This window comes from Sceloporus occidentalis, unplaced genomic scaffold (assembly GCF_023333645.1).
Source record: "Sceloporus occidentalis isolate IW3139 unplaced genomic scaffold, rSceOcc1.0.p SCAF_77, whole genome shotgun sequence".
NCBI lineage: Eukaryota > Metazoa > Chordata > Lepidosauria > Squamata > Phrynosomatidae > Sceloporus > Sceloporus occidentalis.
In genome coordinates, this window is record NW_028317057.1 from 2596867 (window position 1) to 2608820 (window position 11954).

General features: G+C 39.0%; 1 protein-coding gene across 1 annotated transcript; it reads left to right on the forward strand.

Annotated features, from left to right (window-relative positions):
- Positions 1–8: 8 nt before the first annotated feature.
- Positions 9–10971, forward strand: LOC149285567 (DNA-directed primase/polymerase protein-like). Its single transcript, XM_089495172.1, has 12 exons — positions 9–188; positions 2277–2371; positions 3097–3235; positions 3769–3916; positions 4485–4736; positions 4844–5006; positions 5398–5492; positions 5908–5997; positions 6092–6200; positions 6409–6491; positions 7139–7185; positions 10639–10971. Exons 1-12 carry the CDS (start codon positions 9–11, stop codon positions 10969–10971), a joined length of 1734 nt encoding a protein of 577 aa, XP_089351298.1.
- The last annotated feature ends 983 nt before the right edge of the window (positions 10972–11954 follow it).

The window sequence follows — 11954 nt, forward strand, 5'->3', positions numbered from 1 at the left end:
CAGGAATGATGAAAAGAAAATGGCTAGAAAAAGTAAAGAAAATTGAAGAACTGGCATCACAATATAAAAGGCACCCCCTGAGTTCACCTTATAAGCCCAAACTTTCCAGGCCGTGGCAGCCATCATCGGTATGGAAGATGTTTCCTCGACTGGCTCTTGCTTTTAACTTTGCCAAATCCTGCAAGGAGGTAAGGTTGAGAGGATGCTTTCAGGCTGCGGCGTGCTCTGCGTGGTGGCGTTAAAGTGCTTCCCACCAACACGGATTGTAGAGTGCCCTTATAGTACTTGGACAGGGCTACCCTTATGCGGCTTATCAGTAGTCTGCACAATGGAGCAGCTTGTATGTTACGCAAGCTGCAGAAAGGAAATCCGGCAGACATGTACAAAGGGAGGAGCACACGCATACATCTGTGTTTGACTCCAGAAAGACTGTAATAAGGCGAGATATTAGATGTTCTACTATATTTCTGTCTATATAGGAGAACATGATGATATCAAGTCTCTTTATATAAGCAAATACGACATCATCAGAGCAGAGATCCAGACTTACTTTAAAACAGATCTATGTTCTAATCCTACATTTTCCAGTTCTATACAGTAAGCCAGGGGCTAACAAGTTTAGTTTCGTTACTGACACGCAAGCGAACATAATTAAAACACACAAATACTAACTAAATACTCATACAAACACATTCGCAAACATACTTACATATAGTAAGATACACACTCAATCAATAAACATAATTACAAACACACTAACACACACACACTTTTTTTTAAAAAAAAATTGTAAATTTCTACTTTGGTTCAGGACAGCTCTTTTGGTTGTGGCTGAGCTCCAGGAAATTGTCATATTCCTGCATTCAGTCAGTGTGTTAGGACAGCGTCCCGTCTGCTGGTATGCAGTGGGGAAGGGTTTGTCAGTTCTGATGTTCTGGGCCCTTCTCACAATGTGGGGACCTCTGTTACACTAGTGGTTTCAATTGAGATGGTGAGGCGATAGTGGCCAAAAATCCTAAGCGATTATTGAACTCTGCAGTAACCTACAATTGTGTGAAGTGTACCCTCTTTGAATACAATGATTTTGCATCAGGACATAACAATTATCTGTTAGATGATAAATACAACCTCAGATGAACAACAACATGACATATTACACCGCGTCATGACGTATTAAAAAAAAAAAAAGCCAAAATGGAGAAGCCATGTGTGAAACACTAAGTACATCCTTACTGCTTCCATAGGAATTAAGATGTTAAGTAGCAGACAAGTGCTACTAATCAAATGCCCTTGATTAATTGATCATCAGCAAGTGCGACAATCTCTATAACTGTCTGGAGCATTCAGGTGTGTGTTAACACAATGTCAAGGAGGAAAGACATCAGCAATGATCTTAGAGAAGCAATTCTTGCTGTCCATCAATCTGGGAAGGGTTTTAAGGCCATATGGCTTAGTAATGTTGTGAAGGCAGAAGCTAATCTTCTAGTTCAGCTGCCACGCCAGTGTATATTTGTGAAAGCTGATGAAAAGTTTATGAATATTAGCCTCTCCCATTACTTGGCCCGGCTGCCAATGTGAGCATGAAGGCAAATGTGCGTTTAAACAGGTTGTCTTCTACTAAGCACACGTTGAAGGGAGAACTGCCACCTTTTACAGGTTTAGCCTGTAACTACCAATAGTTTCTACCAATGGGCTTCTTAATCTTTCAGTTGCTGTACTTGGATATATTTGATTCAAAAGTGAAACGCTGTTTATCTTATGGAAGCTGAGATCTCTATCAGTGTTACTTCCTCCCTTAAGAGACTGGGACAACTATCTTCCTTTTGCTATACCTGTATTTTAATTGCAAATATGCACATATATAATAAATACATGATAAAAGTTTGAGCACAGTTTGTCCTCACTGCACATTGGGTAGATAATTTAAAAATGTTTGCATGCAAATATTTACCACCTCTGGAAGGCTGGCGTTCCTGTTATTGCATCACTTGATTGTTTCGTGTTGTGCAATTAATTTTAGATCTGTAAATTCCCATGGTGTTCATGTCTTATTACTTTGCCACCATCAAAGGATTTGAGGACAGACAACAAAATGTTATACTTAGCACTTTTATTCTGTAAGAAGGAAAAGATCAGATGATTTAGAACGGCATTAACTTGTAATATAGACATTAACATGTACTGCGTTACTAGAGGTAGTATCCATTGGACTCTGCTCTTATTGATCGATTTACACATGGCATGCAAGAAAATGCTTGTCCTCTGCTTCTCTTAAGGATGTGCATGTTTTCGCGTTGGAGGCGATAATTGAAGATACCGAGCGAAGGCTGTACCTGGTGACGACGTACACGGAGTTTTGGTTTTATTACGCGTGAGTATTTTCTATAGAAGCTTTCTGTGTGTTAAGTTTGGTGTTACCTGGAACAATAAGGACACACACACACGTGTCACGTGCCGTACGAGGTTCACCAGCAGTGAGACAACATGACTCAGCCGGGATAGACTGCTCTTTTGCCGAGGCAACATAAAAAGTACCCAACAAGTAGAGAGTGGCAAAAAATACTCTCAATAAAATGTTTGTTTATTGAGACAAAAAGGCTACAAGCTTTGTCCACATTTTTGTTTCCAGAATACGTGTGTGTGTATATAATATATATTAATGGACAAAGTTTGGTTTTCTTTCAAAAACAAGGACGTTTCTAGGTAGCGTATATAATGTTGCATGTATTTGGGCTACACATTGCATGGGTGATAGCGCTCTTGCTCGTCTTCAAAGTGGAAGAATTTCTGACCAGGAAATAAAGTCTACTGAATATCAATCTTCAGAAATGAAACCATGACATTGCATACTGAGAACTTCTGACCAACTTCTGGGAAATAAACACCCCCTTTCACAACCTGATTGTCAAGAAAACGCCAGTAAATAACATTATAGCAAATTAAAGGATGTTTTTAAATGAAAAAAATAAAATGAAAACATTTTTAGAAAATATTGTCATACAACAATAATTGTCAATAAAATATATTTAGTCTACGTGGAACTGAAACCCTGTGTCCGCCATCCCTGTCGCTAACTCCCCGTCCTTCTGTGTTCAGGAAACTCCCGAAGAGTCTCGCGCACTGTTATGAAGTCATCCCTGCAGATACGGTTTGCAAATTATACTTTGATTTAGAGTTTCATAAACCATCAAACCCTGGGGCCGACGGGAGGACGATGGTTGCGTTGGTGATTGAGGTAAGAATGTAATATATTGAGCTAAAGTATATATATATGTGTGTGTGTGTACACGTAAAATATATTTACACACACAATTTCTAGATACCTAGGTTAAGGTAAACCGTATAGAATTCCTCATTACGAAAACGAAATATCTTTTCGATCACGTTAGTAAATTTGTCCTGTCAATGAGCTTGCACATATATGTAGATTACACGTGCAATACAGGGAAGGATATCAGAAGGGCTTACACTTCATAATAATTGATGCAGACATGTTTTCCATCTAGTTGTGGGCTGCGCATGTATCTGGAATTGGGTTAAAGCCTCTATATGGCACCGGAGAGCTGCAGTTAATACCAAGAAGTAGTAAATATGTTGCACCCTATGATCAGGAATAGAAAGGGTAATGATCTGGTGTACATAAAATGGGTTGGGTTCTCATTGATTTGTGATTAACGTGTGCTTGCGCCCGTACATTGTATTTTCTGAGCTCCATTGACTGGTTTACCCCTTTCCTTCCCTACATGCCCATGTTTGTTTCTACTTCAGTTCTTTATTAAAAAGCTTGAAGAATATTACGGTATTAAGTGTTCTGCTGAATGTGTTTTAAACCTGGATTCTAGCACAGAAGAAAAATTTAGCCGTCACTTGATATTTGTTCTACCAAATGCAGCCTTCAAAGATAACATACATGTTGGTGAGTAACAGCTGAACATTTAACTGGAGCTTTCCAGCCCTGCAATGATAATGTAAGTCCCGAGTCTCAGCCGTACCGCTTTATGTACTGGGGGGAGTGTTGCTTCACATACCCAGCAGGCTCAGATCTTCCTATCGTAGGCTTTTTCTGTGAATGTCAAAGGATCACCTTCTAGACATTTCAAATGTTAAAGCAGAAGCAAGCCACAGAACACAGGAGCTGGCATGCTTCGGCCGCCGGGTCGCGATATCGCGTGAACCCGCTGAGCCGCAGTCTGGTGGCCTCTCTCGAGTCCGTCGCTGCACGTAAAGCACTTCTGCAGAGAGCGGGTTTGGATGTCCGAATGTCCTACACGCCAAGATACAATTTCAATAATATCCATGAACCCTGCTGCAAAATCCAGGCTATTTGGGGACGAAAGCTGCACTTTGGGTTACGGTTTAGACAGCTCTTGTTTAAGCACTGAATTTCATGTGTATTTACTATCACCTCTCTCTCTCCTTCCTTTCTGATTATGGATAATGTCATATATACCTCAATGTCATTTTCTCTCTTTTTCATCTATTAGGTCATTTCATCAAAAGTGCTTTGCAACCTGTGTTCTCTTCTGCTGAACTGAAATCCACCAAAGCAGAGCTGCTGGACGGAAGCAACAATGCCCCGCCACTTCTAAAAGACCCCGTCAAATTCCCTTCCCACAAGAACCCTATACGTGCCGACGAATGCAACATTATTCAAGAAACAAATGGAAAAGAGTATGATCTTTCCTCCTTGATTGTGAACGATAAACGCGGCGGGAAACAGCTGTTTATTGATCTAGGTAAATGATTATTATTATTTTGATTTATCCTATTATTGTTAGATTAATTTCAGGCCAATTTTAAAATATCGGTGATGTATTGATTACATGAACTCCCTTGTTTGCAGGCGTGTACACAAAAAACAGAAATTTCCGTCTGTATAAATCCTCTAAATTGGGTAAGAATGCCTTTTTTGAAGTTGCTGAAGATAACACATTTCCAGTGAAGGCGGGAAGGTATATCAGCACAGAGGAGTATGTTTTCTTCACATCACTGGTTAGCAACATAAGGTAATTTCTACTCCTTCATTGAGAAGCATCATATAATGTCCTCATTTTATGCCGGTTGCTGTATAGTTTGTCGCGTTTAAATCACCAGAACTCAACAGGTCTGAAAATTAATGTGTAGTTCTATTTGCTACCATTTTTTTTTTTAATACGATCGCCATTCATGACACGATCATATGAAGCTTTTACTTTACTTTTCAAACCAACCAAAAAGTTCATTATTTCCCAGTGTCCCGTTGTAATTTATGGTACAATACGAAGGTATCGCCTATTCTATTTATTACATGCTCATTTGGATGTATGGTTTACGTTTGCAATTTTTACTTTTAATTAAAAATTTTTTGTTATATAATATTTCACCATGTAATGTTTTTTTATTTCATTTTTATTTTAGATATTCAAATTCTTTAAAAATTTTAACATGTGCCAGCGCTGGTACTGTAAGGAGCTCGGTTGCGGGTCCTAGCGGTGGAAGTTCCAGCTTCTCAGGTATAAATACACATGGCGTCCTATTTACAAATAGGCTTGTGTGAAATTAGAGCTTGTTACTCACCCGTTAGCAGATTATCAAGGGCCGGCATGGAGACATTCTCCTCCGAGAGGGGCAGACTTGGTCTTTTGTATCATGGGCCCAACCCTATCAGGTTTCTAATGCAAGAAGGGCCGAGGCTGCCCTATAAAACTCGCCCTTAACATTAATTATTGCCACATTAAATTCTCCGGGTTATTTTATTTTTTTAATGGTTAGAGCAACTATTCTTTAATGGCTTCCCGTAGAAAATATTTGGTTAATATTTTCTGATATCCAGAGTCGGGAAATTAGGCAGTGCTGTTGTCCTACTGGTAAAATATTCGGTGAGAAAATAAATATATTTATTTAAATAAAATAAATATTTTTTTCCAGGCGTTACTTTGAAAGGTTTTCAGTTTTCTCCATATCCAGAAATTGATTATTTTATTCTTTCACTTGTCACAAGAGATGGATTTCAAGGAAGTAAGACTTTTTCATTCCTTACTTAATGTTTAGTAATGGGGGATGTCTGCCATGAATGTGCTTCAAGCATGCACTGTGTATGTTACTTTTATAGGTATACGGACCTGGAACTATTTCTTTCTAGAAGAACTGCTTGTATATGATATTGTTAATTACCGTTGGTGCGAAAACATAGGACGGCCCCACAAAAGTAACAACATAATGTATGTATCCTTACAAAAGCTCTATTCCTTGACATCAGATTATTCAACAAATTCTGTAAATTCAGGGGAAATATAGAGCGCTTAGTACCTTTCTGTCCTCCAAAAATCAACACTTTTTTTTTTCAATTTTCACTACATTTTCTACAGTTCCTGATTTGTATATGTTGTTGTTTTTGTTTTTTTTTTGTTTTTGTTTTTTTATTTCAAGGCTTCTGGTGGATTTGAAGAAGGAAGTTTGGTATCAGAAGTGTCACGACCCAGTGTGCAGGGTACAAAACTTCAAATCGGACTGTAAGTGGACTTATTCCATCAGATTAGGGATCTATCATATGCTACATTTACATCGTAATCATTGTATTATTTAATAGCTACAAGTCAAAGAGTTTATTCACTCTTCTAGTCCACAAGATCGACCACAGTAATAGCTAAATTCTTTCCCAGCATGTAGCCTGAACCGTGTTTCACTGACACTTAGTCGGCTTCGTCTCAGACTGAGAATTTTGCTATAACTATCCTCAATGGTTCCTACATTTGGAGATAAAATACTAATAACTTGTTTGCCAGAATGCTAGCCACGTGACGCAGAGTTTGCTCCATCCTTCTAGATTGAACCAGCATCTCTTGTTAGGGGAATTCTGTTCCGTCAATTGAAATACCTTTTCACTCCACCTTTCTCTTCTAGAGTGGCTATTAGGTTCAGTAGTTTCATGATCTACCTTGTATCATTACAAATATTGAACAGTGGTCTGAGGGAGTGGTTTTCTTTTACCTTTTAGTTTAGTTTCATTAAAAGTTAAGTCTTATCATATTGGGGATTACTTTTTTCTGGTTAGTTTTTATTTTCTTGAACGTTACATTGATTGAATTGTCAGTTTTCCATATATTTGCATATTGTGGCAATCACGGTAATGTAATTTCTTTTCTTTTTTTGTTTTTAGATTATCCTTTGCCTCTTGAAGTTTGCCTACCTTTTCTTTTTGAACAGGTTAGTTGCTTATCTTTATTGCTGATACATTTAAAATGGTTACTGCTGTAATATTAATCCTTTGAATTCAGTACTTATAAGTAATCACTTGCCAGATTTATTCCATTGTACTTTTTAATACACTGGGTCTCATTTAGACTGGATCAAGTTTTAAATTGGAGCACCAAGCCATTGATGTTTAACCAATATCTATGTATGCACAAGTATAGCGGGGCTGCCAGTCAGCTGGATGCCCAGCGGAAGTCTTGCTTGTACCCTTAAACCATGAAAGATGGAGTCCTCTTTTCTATTCTTAACCCCTTAACGTCCATTGCTGGGTCAGTCACGTCATGCAAAACGGTCACTTAACGACCTATGAAGTGCCTGACACGTCATGAGACTTAAACAAGCTTAGACGGTGTTGCTGTAATGCCTCGATGTCGAGGCATTCAGCAACACCGAGATTGGCATCGGGGGCCATGTCTGGCCCCTCCCCGGGGCGTCAACAACCGCCATACATTGTATGGCGGCGGACGCCCGTTTTAAAAGCGTTTAGGAGGCGATCAACGATCACCTCCTAAACATCAATGGTGTCGCTGGAATGCCTCGATCAGGAGGCATTCAGCGACACCAAACGCTTACCCCAGGACGGGCTGTGACTGCTCCGGAGAGCGGTCATAGCCGCCACTGCCGGTGATCTTCACCATCCGCAAGATGGCGGCCGCCCTGTAAAAAAAAAAAAAAAAAAAAAAAAAAATTCATAAAGTGAGCTAGATGGTCTCCAGACCCTCTAGAGAACTCTGGCTCCACTTGCAGGTTGAATACAGGTACTGCATTCAACCATACAAGTCAGTGGAGCCCAGCTTTCTAATCATGTGATTAGTAAAATATTTAAAATAAAAAAACATTTAAACTATCCAGTTCCAGCAAAATGTAAAAAAAAAGTCCAAAAAGAATAAAATAAAATAAAAAAATAAAGTTTATTATTATGAGCGAGTGCTAAAATTAGCGCTGTATCTTCCCAAAAATCCTGACATGGAAAAATTTAAATAAAAGCATTTCAAATACCCAAGGGGTGTCTAATTTAAAAAAAAATGATAGGGCATAGGCTCAGACTGACCAAAATGGGGGGGGGAAGCGGACTTCCAAAATGTGGCATTTTAACCCCAAACACCAGACAAACCCATACGTGTGGGGTATGACTGTACTCAGGAGATGTTCCTGAACACATATTAGGGTGTTTGATAGTGACGTATACCTGGAGCTATAAAATTATACCCAAAGTACAATTTGTGTGAAAAAAATACCAAAAAAATACTACCACAAAGTGTGGCAAAGGCTGGTGGTAGAATCTGATGCATGGAAAGGGTTAAATACTACCATTTTAAGTACCTTGGGGTGTCTAGTTTTCAAAAATATATGGTATGATGGGGAAAATTGAATTAGCCGGCTTCAAAGATGGTCCTATTAGAACATGGGTGCAGAATGACCAGATGTAAAAGTTCCAAGTTAAAAAAAGTGCACTTCCTAAATGTGGCGTTTTACCTCCCAAACAACCCGACAAACCCACGCATGGGGGGTATGACTGTACTCGGGAGATGTTGCTGAACACATATTGGGGTGTTGTTTGAAAGTGATGAATACCAGGAGCTGTAAATCCATACCTGAAGAGCAATATTAGCGATAAAAAACACAAAATAAATGTCAAACTTTGTGGTAGTAAAAGACTGGTGGTAGAATTAGTGCATGGAAAGAGTTAAAATTCTAGCATTTGAAATACCTTGGGGTGTCTAGTTTTCAAAAATATATGATTTGATGGTGTAAATTGCGTTGGCCGCCTTCAAAGATACCCAAAATGGCACATGGGGGGAAGAATTACCAGATTTGGAAAAAATGGCTTTGAAATAGCAAAACGCTACTTGTACTTAATGCTCCATAACGTGCAGAAAAAGCAAAAAAACATAAAAACATTGGGTATTTCAAAACTCAGGACAAATAGTAGAATATATTTAGTAGGTTTTTCCGTTAGCTTTTTTGGATGAGTAAAAGATTTTTTGGGTAAAAGTCAGAAAATGTGGGGTTTTGTTTTTTTTTTACATTTTTCATCAGATTATTTTTTTATGGGAGATAATATGATCAAAACAATCTATCTGAAGAAAGCCCTTCATGTCCTGAAAAAAACAACATATTATTTGTGTGGATTCACTAAATGAGTGAGGAGAAAATTACATCTAAACACAAACACCGCAAAAATGTTAAAACAGCCTCGGTCCCAATGGTACAAAAGGTAAAAAAACAGCCTGGTCCTTAAGGGGTTAAATGCCAAAGCACCATCTGGAGACAATTCTGATCACTGCCGCTTAGGCAGCAATTGGAAGTCAATATGACTTCTTGCAACCATGGTAACGAACGAAAACCAATAATGGAAAAAAAATCTGTTGTGAAGTCACCCGTCCAGCATGTTGAGGAAAAAAAGTAATTCCCGCTAACATTCAGTGATTGTGATTCAGTGATTGTGATGGCACAGGTGCCACACACGCTAAGAAACTCTCATCCTACAATAATAGAACGTAAATTTAAATTATATAAAACATATTTATGCTTTTGTAGACCACAGCTGCCATTGGGCTCTACGCAAATACTGAGTTGAGTAGCCCTCAAGCAAGTGCAAAAAGGGTGCCATACCTGCATATTTTCCACCTCGAGTTTGTTCCTTTAGTACAGTTTTGGAATTTGTATAATTTACAAAATAATGTTGCATTTTGCTTCTGCGACTGAGCACAGGCGCAATGCCCTCATTTCAGTAATTCAAGTCTGTTGATTATAGTGAATAATCAAAGCAATAATGTGTAGACTACTCGGGGACTAAAATATGTTACCCCTGCAGGCCCAACCAAATACAGATGTGTTTCTGCATTTAGACTGTTAACCAGAGGAAAAGGTACATATAATATCGCTGTAGTCTGCTATTAATTTGGCACCGGTATTGCTGAGGGCTGCAAATCATTGGGACTAATAGACTTTTTGTGCAGCGATCTAATGACGCATCTCCCGGCACATGATACACGCTGGAGCGCTGGCTTGGGAAACGCTGCGGGCAGATGGCTCTGCTCACACCGCAGTGCGCATGTGCAGAAAGGGCTGCCATTGATTTAGTTGGGAGCAGTTTCCGTCCAGTAACTGGATTAAATAGCTCATCAGCAACTAGAGTACCGAGACCGTGGATGAGGAGGGATGCTGCAGCAGGATGTCTTCTTCTGTGTCTTCCAGTGCTTTATTTTTATGCATATTGTTTGATTTTGAAGCATGCGTTCTAAAATACTCACAGTGACCTATTCATTAATTATAGGTTTATGTTTAGAATATTTTTGGTTGCAGTGTTGTGGCAGATACTGCCTTTAGGAGAATTTGCGTGGTGTGTTACAATGCCTCTCTTTTATTTTTCCTCTTATAAAACAAACATCTCTCTTTCAGGAAGAGGAAGAAAGTTTTTTCACCTTTGATGAAGATGGAAATATTATGGAAACCAAGCTAAAAATGCCCACCCCCCAGAGAGCGCAGTCAGGACAGATTGATGGGTGCACACCAGAAGAAAGCGAGACATGTTGGCAAGACGGTGTAGATGACGCTGCTCTCCTGGAAGCCACTGAAGACGTAGAGCTGGCAGATGCTGTGAATGTCAGCTCATCAGACCACGACTTTACAAACACAGAAATACCAGATGAGCTTTTGATAGAAGCATTGAATGAACTTGACCCATCTGTGAAGAAATTAACCAGTCAAGCTCACCCGCAGTGCCTGTCGTGACTACTTACCGCGGTGAAACACGAGTCATGTCTTCCATGAAGACTAAAAATTCTAAAATGTTTTATTTTACTTTTTAAGTGGTTATTACATTTTATGCAAGTAGCTGAAAAAAAGATCTATGTATTTACTATATATATATATATATATATATATATATATAGTAATTTTATAAAGTATTAATTCATTGGCTTTATTGGATGGTATCTCACTTTTGAGGAGGCAACAATTCATTGGGATTGGCTAATTTTATTCTGCATGGGTCAGTAATTTCCACAATGTAATTAGAGCCAAGAGGATGAGAAAAGTTCAGTGCATCACACATGAATTGGCTTATGTACTAAGCCATAGGGCTACATGTATAACATGCAAAACTTTGTCCCATATTTCGGCTCAGGGCTTTGTGTTTTAAGCAATGTAATTTGTTTGGGGAGTACACGTAAACATCATGTGCAAAATACTTTTGTTCGTTTAGGTTTTCACAAGTTTTTGTTAGTAGGGTTAGCCGGAACACCATGTCTATTGTGTATTCTAGCTAACAGAACACGTTCCAGCCATTTGGGAACCCAGAACCCTGTGCTTGCAGTGTATTCCAGATCATCTAGGTCAGGGGTGCTCAAACTGCGGCCCTCCAGCTGCTGCAGGACTACATCTCCCATACTCCTCAGCCAGCCCTTTAGCTGAAGGAGCATTATGGGAGATGTAGTCTTGCAGCAGCTGGAGGGCCGCAGTTTGAGCATCACTGATCTAGGTACTGGAAAGTCATGTATGGAACACATTCCTAAGAGACTCCAGTGACTAAACATAACATATTTATATATATATATATATATATATAAATGTATGTTAACACACACAGTATATACTCTACATAGAAACTGCACTTCATTGCCATTAGGAGTTTGTAGTTTGGTTCCGTTGCACGTTGAATAAGACTACAAAATGAGACGGAATAAACAATACAGAACTGCTGCTCTAGGTATGGG